General features: G+C 49.9%; 2 protein-coding genes across 2 annotated transcripts; one reads left to right on the top strand and one right to left on the bottom strand.

The window, feature by feature from the left end:
- Positions 1–2,323: 2,323 nt before the first annotated feature.
- LOC101770831 (7-deoxyloganetin glucosyltransferase) lies at positions 2,324–4,757 on the top strand. The gene is made up of 2 exons (XM_004964917.4): positions 2,324–3,239; positions 3,417–4,757. Exons 1-2 carry the CDS (start codon positions 2,747–2,749, stop codon positions 4,385–4,387), a joined length of 1,464 nt encoding a protein of 487 aa, XP_004964974.1. The 5' UTR covers positions 2,324–2,746; the 3' UTR covers positions 4,388–4,757.
- Positions 4,758–5,812: 1,055 nt separating this feature from the next.
- On the bottom strand, positions 5,813–6,991 carry LOC101770417 (protein EXORDIUM-like 1). The gene has a single exon (XM_004964916.4). The coding sequence runs from the start codon at positions 6,913–6,915 to the stop codon at positions 5,965–5,967; it is 951 nt and encodes a 316-aa protein (XP_004964973.3). The 5' UTR covers positions 6,916–6,991; the 3' UTR covers positions 5,813–5,964.
- Between the last annotated feature and the right edge of the window lie 7,758 nt (positions 6,992–14,749).

Raw genomic sequence — 14,749 nt, 5'->3', positions numbered from 1 at the left:
TTTGTTTTCCATTTTTAGCTATATTTTCATCTAGGATTTGTAAGGGAAAACATCATAAAAAGGAGCAAATGAGATGAGAAGCCCAACACTGCTGGTCTCCGAGCGAACCCGTGGTACAGCCCAGCTCATGATATGGTTTCTTCTCAAGAAGCCAGGTCCACACACAACACCACGATGAGAACCCACAACCGACGCGTCCCGGACGTGTGTGCGCTCCCCGCCGCGAGGGCCGAAACTCTTGTAGCCAGAATTTCCTGTGACGGTCCTTCCGTTAAGCTCTAATCATGTGCTCAATTTGCTCAACCAAACAATGCCTCGATTTCGCTTTGCAAGTTCCCAGAAAATTGTTGCTGAATTGGATACTTAGAAGAGATCAAAGTTCGGCCGATGACGTCGTGGTGCAAAAAAAACGTTTCTTTCTTTACTTGAATTTATTAGACAGAGCTCCTGCCTTTCAAAAAGAGATCGTCAAAGTTTAGAGTTTTCTAATGGATTCAATCACCAGCCGTTTTTTTTATGCTAGAACGGATACGTCCGGGATTCGTAGTCCGGTATCCGACACGGTCGTCCTTCAAACGGTAGTGGCGATAGGTAAAGAGCATTAGGTGAAAGAAACCGAGCAAGTAAAAAGGCTAGAGAGCATTTAGCGCGACGCCAAACGGGCAGGTGAAATTGAGCAAGTAAAAAGGTTTGCTTCAATGATCGCCGTCCTAATCAAAGCTTCGGAGAGTATAGAGTACGGACAAGCCTCGAATCACAGGCGCGATGCACCTAACCTGCGCAGAGTATCCGGACATGCGCCGGACCAATTCTTAAAAGTTGAAGCTTGTCCACAAAGGGCAGTTGTGGTCATGTCATAGTTTAAACCCAAGCTATGAGGAAGTAAGCAATTCTTGTCTTATATAAACATTCTTTGTATGGAAATGGGGAAGGGCTCCCAAATGTCAGTTCGAAGCATCTCGAACCGGAGTGACGCGAGAGTTTGTATCAGCATCCTCTCGCTGGACCTCCTTTGGTACGACTCCGCCGTGGATGAGCTATTTTTCCCCCCATAAAACTGTTGCAGATTTACGCGTGGAGCTTTTTTAACTTCTCTGTTTGGTAGGGGTTCAGCAAAAATCGTAGGAGAAGCGGAGTCGGAGCAACACCAAAGAAGCTCTTAGTTCCTAAATAGTGTGGTCTGTCTCACCAGCTACTCCCTACTGTCATAAAAAATTATCGTTTCAGACTGATGACCGTTGAAGACGAACTTCGCCACACTATTTCTGCAAGTTAATTTAAAACACTCAAAAATAAAATGATGATCAAAACGTATCCAAAATGAGCCATATACTGTGTGATCTGGCCACCAACTCCATTCCACTTCCTCCAGGCACTAGCAACTCCGATCCACCATGTATTAGATTGAGCCATATGCTTGAAGATACGAGTGTCGTCACTGTATAATACTATGCTGCAAAATATGTTCGTAATCTATCGTGATTGTTTTCGTGCATTTTTATATACGAGTTTCTTAACCGCTGCAGTTAATTAATGACCATGGATTGGATTATTCTTAAAACATGGTTCTAAAGAAGGAAAATATAATGTTGTTATCGTTTCAAAATACATAATGCTGTTAGCAAGTGAAGTGATCCCTTCGGTAACAATAGTTAAAGAGAATAATAGTGGGACGAAAGATTAATAAAGTGATTAATTCAAGTGCCCCGAAAATAATTTGGTGAGAAAGTAGGAGTTTCCTTTTTTTATCACAGTATTAAATACAAGTACCATGCTGAAGCTCGTAAAAGTAATGGTTGCTAAACAATAAACATGGCTAGATAACTTTATTTTCTTCCACCTTTGTGCATTTTGGTAATTTGCATTGTGGTGGTTGGGGATCAGCGAGGCGGTTAAGATGCTTCAAAGCACACCTAATGCAACCGTGATCGAGAATATTATTAATCAAGGAAAAACAGCGCCCAGCATAATGGCTTCCGTCCATCGAGCTCGGATATATTCCCAACGTTCTAAATTACTATTCGTTTATTCATTTTGACTTTTCTAATATGCATATAGATATATATTATATCTAGATACGTTGTAAAAGCTGTGTATCTATAAAAATCAAAATAAATAGTAATTTGAGATTGGAAGAGGAGCTCGCGCTGGATGTGGCAGCGGAGCTCGGCGCCACCGCTTGCGGCCTTCATGCCGTGCAAAGCCTAGCGCTTGCGGCCGCGCGCTGTACGTCAGCTCCGCCGGCGCCGGTGCCACATCAAAAAAAAAAAACTGCAAAACTCAGCGGACATCACCGTCGAGATGTGCTCATGCATATGCTTGCTAGTTACTACTCCCCGCGACAGTACACAACAATCTTTCTGGAAGTCAAAAAGGCTGAGAGACAAGGCACCGAATATCGACTGGCTTTATTATCCTCACTCGCATCAGGAACGGTGCGAGTACGATCCGGCAGATCGAAGACTAGACGATCGAGGGAGCCGGCCGCAACTTGGCCAGTGATCTTGTCTAGTAGACCGTGAATATATCGATCGCGACGACCAAATCCAGGGGCCATCCCCCGCAGATATATCCGCTTCGGTACCCGCGGCGGCCACGACGGCGACCGCTCGCTCCTTGCCTCCCTCCTTGGCCTATTTAGACCCTCCGGCCAGTCCCCAACCCCGCCCATTTCTTCCTTCACCACTCCTAGTCGCAAGCAAGAAGCCGTGCGCGCTCGCGTCGTCGTCGTCGTCGCAGGCCGGCCATGGAGAGGAGGGCGCACGCGATGCTGTTCCCGTTCCCGTGCTCGGGGCACATCAACCCGACGCTGAAGCTGGCGGAGCTGCTGCACTCGCGCGGGGTGTACGTGACCTTCGTCAACACGGAGCACAACCACGAGCGGCTGCTGCGGACGGCGGGCGGGCTGCGGGGGCGGGAGGGGTTCCGGTTCGAGTCGGTGCCCGACGGCCTGTCGGAGGAGGACCGCCGGAGCCCCGACCATACAGTGAAGCTGTACCTGTCCCTGCGGCGGAGCTGCGGCGCGCCGCTGGCGGCGCTGGCGCGGGGGCTCATCGGGGAGCGGGAGGGCGTCCCGCCCGTCACCTGCGTCGTGCTCAGCGGCCTCGTCAGCTTCGCGCTCGACGCCGCCGAGGAGGCCGGCGTCCCGGCGTTCGTGCTGTGGGGCACCAGCGCATGCGGCTTCGTCTGCACGCTCCGGCTACGCCAGCTCCGGCAGCGGGGATACACGCCGCTCAAAGGTCCGTGTACATGTGACACGGTGATCGATCGATCGGTCGCCGTCGAGTCCATCCTGCTTGATGATTGCTTGCATGATCGATGCATGCACATGAATGCCTTTCTTGCATGGAAATCTGGAATGATGACGACGATCCTAGTAATTCCTAATTCGTGTGCACCTGTCGCAATAATGGCAGACGAGAGCTACTTGACGAACGGGTACCTTGACACGCCCATCGACTGGATCGCCGGGATCCCGCCGGTGCGGCTGGGCGACGTCTCCAGCTTCGTCCGGACGCTGGACCCGCAATGCTTCGCGCTGCGCGTGGAGGAAGACGAAGCCAACAGCTGCGCCCGGGCGCGGGGCCTCATCCTCAACACGTTCGAGGACCTCGAGCCCGACGTGCTCGACGCGCTCCGGGCCGAGTTCCCGCGGGTGTACACCATCGGGCCCCTGGCCGCCGCCATGCACTCCGCGCAGGGCCATGGCCACGGCGCGGCGGGGCTGAGCCTGTGGGAGGAGGACGCGGCGTGCGTGGCGTGGCTGGACGCGCAGGCGCCCGGGTCGGTCCTGTACGTCAGCTTCGGGTCCCTGGCCGTGCTGTCGCTGGACCAGCTCGAGGAGCTCGCGTGGGGGCTCGCCGCCACCGGGCGCCCGTTCCTCTGGGCCGTCCGCCCGGGACTCGTCGCCGGTGACCGCGGCGCCGACGCGCTCCCGGAGGACTTCCTGGCGGCGACGAGGGGCCGGTGCTTCATCGCCGAGTGGTGCGCGCAGGAGCAGGTGCTCCGGCACCCCGCCGTGGGCGGGTTCCTGACGCACAGCGGGTGGAACTCGACGACGGAGAGCATCCTGTCGGGGGTGCCCATGGTGTGCTGGCCCGGGTTCGCCGACCAGTACATCAACTCCCGGTACACGTGCGGGGACTGGGGCATCGGGCTCCGCCTCGACGAGGCGCTGCGGCGGGAGCAGGTCGCGGCACACGTCGAGGAGCTGATGGGGGACACGGGGAGGGCCAGGGAGATGAGGCGCAACGCGGCGAGGTGGAAGGCCGCGGCCGAGGCGGCCACGGCGCCCGGCGGGTCGTCGTACGAGAGCCTCCGCAGGCTGGTCGAGGAGCTCCGGGTGGGCGACGCGGACGCGGACGCTTGGACGGCCGGTGACCCATGACGCGATGATGCACGCGCACCTCGCTTTGATGGACGCCGCCTCTAGTCGTCGGCCAGTCGTCAGCTCTTATCTGGTTGCTGAGTAAGAGCACGATGACGGAAGCCGTAGTGTCTGGTTTCGTACACGCAGCAGTGTTTCGTTTCAGCTCGGTCAAGAAAAGAAATTCTAGTATTTTGTATCGTAGTAGATTGATTGCATGTCTCGATGTCAACATTAGTGGACGAATTTGTCAGGAACTCAGCAGATGCTTTGCTTGGGCTCCTTCAAAAACCATGTGCCCACGCGCAGGGAGCCGAGCTCCTGTCAGCTGGTCAGCATGGTACTTGCATTATCAATTGCCGGATTAAACTGGTCGGAAACTGATTACTGATGTCCGGTTTGACACGTGCGATATCACAAAACCTCTAGCATCAGCAGAGTTCTCGGCAGGGATACTACAGCCCGCCTGAGCATGACGGCCTGAGCTTTGGTCGGGTCGGAGGTCCTCGTCAGGGTCTTGTACTTCCCGGGGCAAAAAGCAACGGCGAGTGCGAAACGAGACAAGAAAGAAGACAGCCTTGTCACAAACAGCCCCCCACTACACGTGTTGCTAGGACTAAACAAAAAACAATGGTACGAGCTCCGACCCACGAATTTCCGGTCGACGGGCAACGATCAATCATAGGCTCCGGACCGAACCTACTGCGTTAAATATAATCCGAGGCTCTGACCGGACTCGCGCCCGCCGCCGACCGTGTCCCCACGCGTCACGGTGTGGCCGATCGGTCCTGGGGTTCTGGCTGGCCGGTCGCGAAAGCGACGGCCGGCGTGCTTCTTTAACCGAAACGTGGTCGTGGCCGGAGCGAAAAGGCGGAGGGCGTCGCCCGCCGCCTCAGCGCCGGAGCGGCCATGTGGCGCGCGCCGCCGCCTCACGCGCGCTCGGGGCTGTGCCGCCACCGCTCGGCAGGTCAAGAAACGTCGCGAGTGGCTCGTGGACTGGAGCTGGGGGCCGCGCCGCGCCGGCCGACGTTCTCGGCGACATGCCGGCCCACTGCCGCCGACGTGTGCCAGGCCGCTTGGCCAGCGAGAGGCGGCGGCTCCCACCACACACCACCGCCACCATCAATCCATTCACGCGGTGTCTTGCCGTTGAATTAGCGTTTGTGGCCCGTGCACGCGCCTGCGAGAGCGGCCGTATAGTATATAAATGGCCCATTGGTTTCCTGGAAGCCTACTTTTGTTGGGCTTGTTGAACCCGTACAAATGCGAGGCCCTTCAGAAGGACTGTTGGGCTTGTTCGAACGTATGAAAATAGTGACCGCTTTGTTTCCAATCGTCTTCATCGTGACTGTATTTTTGCAAAGATAGCTCAGACATACAAAACCCCCAAAAAAATTTACAGAAAGATAAAGTGATAAGATAGAATGAAATAAAATCGTGTAAACTGAGACAAGATAATGAACAACGTCATAACTCAAGAAAACATTGTATAATGTACTTATTGGAGTACCCCCATCACGAGCTCGAAGTTCTCACTACTACAGCGTCCGTATACTTATCTATGTACACCTTCATGAAATACCGACTCAACGTGCGTTCTACACCAAAGTAGAGCAAGCGGACGTCGCCGGGTCGAAGACGGCCGGGAGCAGGTACTTCCGTCCGTTGGCGCCAACGGCGTTGTAGCTGCCGCCGGTCGTCTCGTCCAGGAGCACCTTCCCGGGGTACCCGGGGTACGCGCCGCTCCCAAACTTGCCGGCGCACGCCGTGCAGGCCTCCAGCGCGGCGTCCCTGGCGCCCTCGTAGTACCCGTCGCCCAGCGGGTTGGTCACGGCGCCGGCCACCGTGCTGGCGAGCGTCAGCACCATGCCGTCCACGCCGACGTCGCCGTTGGGCGGGGTGAGCGGCGGCTGGCCCCGCGGCCCGTACGCGGGCTCCGCGAACGGCCACGCGCACTGCCCGGGGCACTGCGACTCGGCGTTGCCCACCCAGACGTAGGCGTACCCGGCGCCCGCGTCGTCGGAGCCGTGGAGCCCGCACCGCGCGCTGCAGAAGCCCTCGACGGACACGCCCGGGTCCGTGAGCACCAGCACGAGAGCGCCGGCTCCGGGGACCAGCGCGGCCGCGAGCTGGAAGACCTCGACCAGCGTCAGGGACTTGCCGAGCGAGTACTGCTCGTCGGCGACCTGGCCGGCGAGGACGACGCGCGTGGCGTTCGTCGTCGCGTTGGATAGGTACGCCCTGTCGATGGTGCGCCACCATTGCGCCGCCGACGGCGTCGCGTTGGCGGGGACGGACGTGAGGGAGAGGAGGAAGTCGACGACGATGGCCTTCTGCGACGGCTTGAACTGCCCGTACCAGACGATGGAGACCGGGATTTCGCCGCGGAGCACGGCGCCGCCGTGGTACGAGATGCCGTCGCCGAGCGCGGTGGTCTCCGCCAGCCGATCCGGCAGCCGCCGCGCGCCGAGAGAGAACTCGGGCAGGCTTGCCATGACCAGTGCCACCGTCAGTAGCGTCCTTGCATCGAACAGGTTGCAAGAAGCCATTGTTCTGATGCTACTCGAAAGGGGTTGAGATCAGTGATCACTACTCAACACTAGTTAGTAAAGATCATGGGACAGATTGCCACGTATGACTGGTGAGCAGCTGCGTGACGAGCACCTGATTTATAGGCCATCGCAATGCAAAGGATCCAGACGACACCGCACGTGACGCTTCCTGCTCCGTAGGGCAATCTCTCGATCTGACCTTGCTACGCATGTTCACATTTGCCTGACTGCGAAGCTAAAATCTGCATGAAACGAAGATTTTATCGGGTGAAGTCAATGGCACTTTGCAGCAAAGCGCGATGGTTTACCGGTTTGCTGCGTGGCCGGGTGCCCAGGTTTCATTCCACGTTGCTTGGCACGTAGAATCTCCGTGGCGAGAGCTCGTGATCGTACCGTAAAGATCGAGCCTTGTTCAGTCAACGTCAACCGAAATGTATCATCATCAGCAACGGGTTTGAGCTACCGCCGGTCACGCACCGGCCGGCCGACCAAAAGTGAGGCACGGCAGGCGGCCGCGTGCGCTCCCCCGAAACGCGCCGTGAGGTCGAGCCGATTTGAGTTCCGAGTGCCTGTGCGGAGGTCTGCGGCCTTGCGAGACTTGCACGGGGGATGAGCAAGACGCGAAGCAACCAGCTCATCCGCCCGCGGCGTCGCGGTCGGTGTTATGCTCCCCCGGCCCAGAGCATACCAGCGAGACCAACCTTACCGTGTTCCGGTGTCTGTGTAATGCCTGCCGTAAGGAAGACCGCGCGACGGGAAGCGCCAGCTGGTTCATCATCCGATGCGCTGGTGGAAGCGGCATCATATTCGCAAGATTGGCAGTCACAGTAACCACAACCTTACGCGCACCGCGCACGACCGCTTTGTCCAAACTCCAAACATCGATAATCTCCGTTTATAGTTTGCGATATCAGAACGCAGCCCTATCAACTGCGGCTGTATAACCATAGTGGCAGACCGTCTACGTTGATGCAGTTGTTTTGGCGGTTATGGCATGGACTGAAGAGGTGAAAATGGACGGGAACATGTGGGACAACCTCTCTCCCATTTCCATTCCCATATTTTATCATCGAAAACGGGATGGATCCGGAATAGTCGGGAACCGGAGCGAGAGCAGGATGAACGGGACTAAAAACGAGCGGGAACCGGATACTTAAACGGGAACTCATACTTTCGTACACATGCACACGATATTGTTGGTTTTTTCCCGCTAGTTGCCAACCACGTTTTGGTACCTCTAAGTACTCTTAGGTTAATTAATGATCTTTCAGGAAACATATAGCTAGCATAACTTCTCGGGCCATAAGGATATTGAGGTAGAGCTAGATACATACTAATACATATTAAGTCTATCCCAAATTTAATTTAACAAATACGGGATAGATACGGGTTCATCACGGCTAAAAATAGACGGGATAGACCTTCTCCCGCTGGACTAGTGCACTAATGGAGCGCATAGATATCGACTAGAATACTATTGACACAAAATCAAGTCACAAACCAAAAGTGTATGGATTGCAGACGATCCAGTGTTGTAATTCTGCTAAAACCCTGTCAGGTGGTTTCCTCGGGTTTTGAGGGAATAAAAATTCTTTTTTAGCGAACGAGCGTCGGGACTTGCTAGCAGCGAATGGTGGACCCAACCAGTTGGAACGCACATGCAAGAATCCTCGTCCGTGCGTTTCGTTACCCATTCCGCCGAGGGAGTTGTCTTCCTCCTCTTGCCTGCAGCTTCCAAATCCTTCACTCCCTCTCCAATCCCTACCAAAAAAAAATAGATTGCTGGCCGGCGGCCACCAACACCAGCGAGATGCAACGCACCAAAATCGAAGGAGAAGGTTAGGGGTTTGGGTTGGAGGCCAGCGGTTGTGGGGCTATCAGGCGGTTGGTGGGCAGAATAGCGTGGTGGCGAGGCCACCACCTGCCACGGGTGGAGCCGTGGAGGTTGAAGCTAGCGGTGGTGGGGCAAGGTGCGGAGAAGTGGCTTGGTTTTTCGATATTTTGGGCTTTAATAGTCGGCATGTTTAAAGGGAAGGTCGCCAGCAGCAGTAGGAGAGGCGCTATGTGTCGGTGTTTTATACCCGGCAATCTATCGAGGGAGTAACCGAGGTAGTCGATTTGTCGGTGGGGGATCGCCGGACCTGAAAGTCGAAGGTAAAAATGAAGACACAAGATATGGATTTATACAGGTTTGGGCCGCCGGAGTAGCGTAATACCCAGGACCGGCCTTGGGGGGCAGGGGGCGGCTGCCCTAGCCCCCGAAATCACAGGGGCCCCACCCCAGACATTAGGTGGCAGTATATCATCTTGTCAGCTGCCAGTCTAAAGGCCAATAGCCCAACTTGACCGATCGCCAGGCCTGCAGGCCATAATTGCCTAAAGGACATCTGATCGCCAGGCCTAAAGCTAATCGCCAGGCCAGGGTGCCAGGCCTAAAGGAGATGTTAGATCGCCAAGCAAAATGCTACGCTACCGCAGATCACATTGACACACTTGAGTATCGCCGCCGCCACATGCGTGCACGACGCACGAGTATCACAACGCTACAGCCGCCGATGCACGCGTGTTGTGCCCCTACTCCCGCCGTATGCGCGCGCGATCACCTCCGAAGTCGTGACTTGTGCGCGTGTTGTTGCTGATCCTCTCGTTCGACTACGCCAGACAAGATCAGGCTGTTCCTGTTCGACTGCGCTAGCACCCAGGTACGCTGCTTGATTGCCAATTCCCCAATTCTTCATACCATTAATTATTAATTCACTATCATAAGTTATTTAATCTCAACCGATTTATAACTATTGTGTATTTATAATAATTTTAGCATGGTGGGATATCATGTCGTTTAGAAAATACGAATCAGGCTGCGAGAAAAGAAAAAGGAAAAGACGTGTGGATGAGTTGATAGAATTACAGAGAGGAGCTATGGATAAATTTTGCAAGAGTTATTAGAGCCCTGAGAGTAATACGGGTGCTTCGACGAACCCAGATGAGTTGGCAATAATTGTTGCGGATGAACCAACTAATGGGAATCAGGAAGAAAATGTTAACATCAACGTCGATGATAACAATGTAAGTGACTCTGAGAACACAGTAAATGCATCAGGTGCACATGCATAGTCTGCTAGTGTTGATGAGGAACTAGTTTACAATTTAGATATTTATGATCCAAGAAATTGGGAAAAGCTTGATAATAAAGCAAGAGACATATTAGTCGAGAAAGGGCCTATAAGAGAAGAAAATATCAAATTTCCTCTAGATCCTGCCTCAAGACATTTTTCATATGCTCATTATTCTAGAAAATTAAGCAATGGAGAGGTACATGATAGAAAATGGTTAGTTTATTCGAAGTATGTTGATAAAGTTTTTGTTTCTGCTGTAAGATCTTCGAGTCTAGCACTAGCAAGAGTCCTAGTTCCTTAAAAGGTGATGGATTAAGAAATTGGAAGCATGTCAGTGAGAAGCTTAGAGAACATGAAAATAGTATCGAGCATATTAGTAACATGAACAATTGAAATGATTTGAGAGCTAGATTGCTGAAAAAGGAAACACTTGACAAAGAATTACAGCAGCAAATCACAAAAGAAAAAGAATGGTTGAGGCAAGTTTTGTTAAGAATAATAGCGATTGTGAAATTTCTTGGTAAATGCAATTTGGCTTTCAGAGGAAGTAGTGAGCAGCTTTATAATGATAGTAATGGTAATTTCTTAGCTTGTGTTGAGATGATTGCAAAATTTGACTTGGTAATGCAAGACCACCTTAGACGTATTCAGAACAAAGAAATTCATTATCATTATCTCAGTCATAAAATTTAGAATGAGTTGATATCTCTTTTAGCTTCTGATATCACAAGTTCTATCATAAAGGTTGTTAAAGAGGCCAAGTATTTCTTTGTTATCCTAGATTGTACCCCTGATGTCAGTCATCAAGAACAAATGACTTTATTAGTTCAATGTGTTAATTTGTCTGATGGCAAGATAAAAATTGAGGAGTACTTTTTGGAGTTCTTGAAGGTGGATGACACATCTGGTTTGGGGCTGTTTAATGTATTGCTTGAATCTATGGAGTCCTTTGGCTTAAATATTAGTGACATAAGGGGTCAAGGCTATGACAATGGTTCTAATATGAAAATAAAATAAAAAGGGGTAAAAACATGGTTACTTGATATCAATCCAAGAGTATTGTATATGCCATGTGCGTGCCGTAGTCTAAATCTTACTCTTTGTGATATGAAAAAAATCTAGTGAGAAAGCTGTTTCATTTTTTAGAAATCCAAGTGCACATACTACCCCTGGGGTGATGGTCGGGACTAGAAGCAATCGCCAACAAACCAATAACATCCCTAAGACTTTAACTTGTGGCATAGCTAATCCAGTAAAATAAAAACAAAAACCTAATGAGTGTAAGTGTGTGCAAGTGTGAATACAAATGATAGGAAGGAACATAAACAAAGACAATGTTAACACCATGTTTACAACTAGGTTGCTGAAATTCTCCACAGCCATAAAAAAATTGTTAACCAAGGTCAAACACCATGCTTATCCCAAGATCAATACAACACAAGAACAATAAAGCGCATTGCAAAGCTTATAAACCAACCAATGCAATATGAATAGCTAGCAAGTTTTGGTAAACTAAATGATGATGTCTGCAATCAAGTCTAAACACCACGTTTTTCTTACACAAGATTGCAAAAGGAAAATGACATCCAAGCATTAACATAAATATTAAAGCATTCATCAAAAAGTTTTAGGAGAAAGTCAAGCTAACACATAAATGACAGAACAAATGCAAATGCATATGCAAAAGGGTTAGCAAAAACAAGGATTAGTAAGGTCGGAAAGACTATCATTATTGTTCTACAGTTAGTTGAGTCAAAAAGAATTGCTTAGAATGAGAAAGCAAGGCTTGCCACTTCATAAGAAGTCAAGCAATGTCAATAAGAAAATCATTCATCGAAAAGCCCCAATAACCAAACTAACAAGGCTTAGGGTAGGTTCATATGTATCCTATATTTTTGGCTTAAAACAAGAATTTTGAAGAGATAAATCAGGTACAAAAATTCTATCCAAGATGAATTCAAAATAAAAAGAAAAGCAAGGGTTATTTTTTATGCAAAAAACAAAACGTAAGGTTTCAGGATGGCTAAAGATATTAGGTAGGCTTGTCAAAATTTTTAGTTAGAACAGAGGATAGAAATAGACTTGGCCAATCTGAATGGTGCAACAAATCGATCAACGCAAGTTAACCCTACCCCTGCTAGCTCTGGTTTTTAGCGAGGTTGATGGGAAGGCTTCGGTGGAAAAGGTTTTAACAAAAGGTTATAAAACAAAATAAATCATGCAATGCAATGAGGAAAACAAAATGATATGATGGTGGTCTAAACTAAACAAAAGTTAGCCTAAATTAACTAGTCACAAGTTTAGAATCAAAGGGGTGGTGCCATACTTCATATTTCTCTCTAAAAAGAGATAAAGAAAAAGACTCTAAACACTAATAGCACACAAAAAAGGGTCTATAAGTTTTCCAAGATCAAATAACAAACTGCTCCCTCAATATTATTTAAAGCATACAACATGTGGTTGCAGTATTTATTAGAGCAAAGGTATAGTGTTGCTTGATGGTTTTGATTGAAGAGCACAATATAGACTGTAGTCTTAATATAAACAATAAATAAAAAGATAGGTTGCCTCCCGAAAAGCGCTTTAGTTATAGTCATATAGCTACACTCCTCACCTTGATCATGTTCATGCGAAGCCATGGTCCTTTGTGTGAGAACCCAAAGTGTCCATGCAGCTTGATGTCATCTTTTGTAATCCTTCGTGGTTTGCTTCTAACATCTCCTTGTATTGGATGTAGCCTGCTTGTGTCTTCATGTGCTATTGACGCAACATCTGGACCTCAGGTTTCTACGTTGAAAAACACGGAGGACCTAGGAGATCCGCTTAACTCCAGTGCAGGCTCCAAATCGGCTCACGAGTGGTGCAAGGTGTGCTAGTCAATTTGACCTAAAAATTGACAAGGTAAACATTAAATTCCTGAGTCGATCGGCGGCGAAGCCTTTCGAACTCATAGGTAGGCATTATTGGAATAAACACCATGACAGATAGATATTTAATATAAGCATGTGGTGTAAATAAAACATTAATGGCATGTGCCATCAGCTATGTTAGCCGACGGGCTAAGGTAAAGCATTGTAACACAACAGCCATAAAGGGGACCCTTGTTAACTATGTACTTATCAGATAAGCTAACGGATCTAGCCAATATCTTGATAAGTGTATTGAACTCAGATAAGGTAATACGAATAAGAGGGTACTGGCATCAATCTACTAACTTAAAAGATTAGAACGTAACAAGGACCAGCCGATGTTGACCATACACAAGCCAGATACATTAACAGATCTTAATTAATGTCTTGATAAATGTATTGAACTTAGACAAGGCAACACGAACGAGAGGGTATTAACTTCAATCTGTCAACATAAAAGACTAGAGCATAATCACCAAAGGCCTCTTACCAACCGCTTACAAGCCGATTAAGGTAACAAAATGAGGACCAATGGTGGTCACCCTTGGATGATGAGTGATTGACAACGTTGTGTTGGTTTGATGTTGCTCTTGGCTTGTGATGTGCAGGTGTTGGATGTGGTGTGGCAGCCGACGGCATGCGGTGAAGGTCAAGCGAAAGGTTCATGCCGATGGACCAAGGGCGATGAAGGATGAACGCGAGTAGGCTTGGACCGATGGACTCGAGGAGTCCAGGCGGAGTCATGGGCAGTCCATATAGTGCACGGAACGGCAAGAAAATATGGCGATGATGGAGATGGTGTCGGTCGAGTCAAGCGGGATGGAGGCAAGTCAAGTAGGCAGCCCGGGAGCTGGGAGCGAAAGATTTGGAGGCGTCAAACGCTTGGTGGAGACTGGACACGCGTCAACATCGAGGAGGTCGCGTGGCAACCAAGCGAAGATGGTCGGTTTGGGTGGTTTGGGCCTCAAAACCACCGCGCAGGCAGGTTTGCCGGTTTGGGCCTCAAAACCGGGGGCGAGCCCGGTGCAGTTGGAGCTTCGAGAAGGAGGGCACGTGGCATCATCACGAATCTTGCGTCGAGGCAAAGCAAAGTCGTGAAGGTGGCGTGTCCGTCCGATGAGCGTAGAAAAACTTGGACCAAAATAACCCTGCATGGGTAGTTATCCTAGTAGTAGTTGTAGGGGTAGTTTAGTAACTAGTTTGGAACTATAAATAGAGATGGGGGGCTGGTTGTTTCAGCACCTCTCTAAGCACTTCATCTATCTAGGGTTTTAGGAGTTCATTAGTCTAGTCTCTCTCTTTCTAGTTTATCTCTCTAGAGGTCCTCGGATGTTTTGAGCACCGAATTCATGTATTGAACTGAGTTTTTGTTGCAGGAATGGAGGCCCTAACCTCCTCGTGTCCTCCGTGTGTTGGAGGATGACGGCTTTGTGCAATTTTCGCTTGTGTTCTTCGCGTTCTTGTTTTCTCCCTTTTTCACCCTCTCACGTTTTTCATTGATTCATGGTTTCTAGGAGTTCTTGAGTAAAACTAGTATTTTGGAAATGAGCTAGGACGTGATTTGAACCTTTCCACCAAAGGGATTAGATTGAAACCTCACGAGTTCATAGATCGGGGCGATTCAAGTTCTAGGGTTGAAAGAGTGGGGTTCCTCACGAGATATTTAATTCCCTTTGATTGGCTGATCTTTTTCAGAAGATCTTTTGGGAACATGTTTGTTATGTTGTTGGGAAGCTATGGTTAAAATTTCGTGATTTTTGAAGGTCGTTTGATTGAGTTTTGGATTTTTCTTCTCTCCTCACGAAG

Source organism: Setaria italica, chromosome IV, assembly GCF_000263155.2.
Source record: "Setaria italica strain Yugu1 chromosome IV, Setaria_italica_v2.0, whole genome shotgun sequence".
Lineage (NCBI taxonomy): Eukaryota > Viridiplantae > Streptophyta > Magnoliopsida > Poales > Poaceae > Setaria > Setaria italica.
This window is presented reverse-complemented; position numbering and strand designations above follow the sequence as displayed.

Bases quoted from the DNA above. Each gene is read 5' to 3' on its own strand.
- LOC101770417 (XM_004964916.4), bottom strand. From the start codon at position 6,915: ATGGCTTCTTGCAACCTGTTCGATGCAAGGACGCTACTGACGGTGGCA.
- LOC101770831 (XM_004964917.4), top strand. From the start codon at position 2,747: ATGGAGAGGAGGGCGCACGCGATGCTGTTCCCGTTCCCGTGCTCGGGG. The intron at 3,240-3,416 runs GTCCGTGTACAT...CAATAATGGCAG, and splicing joins GGGATACACGCCGCTCAAAG to ACGAGAGCTACTTGACGAAC.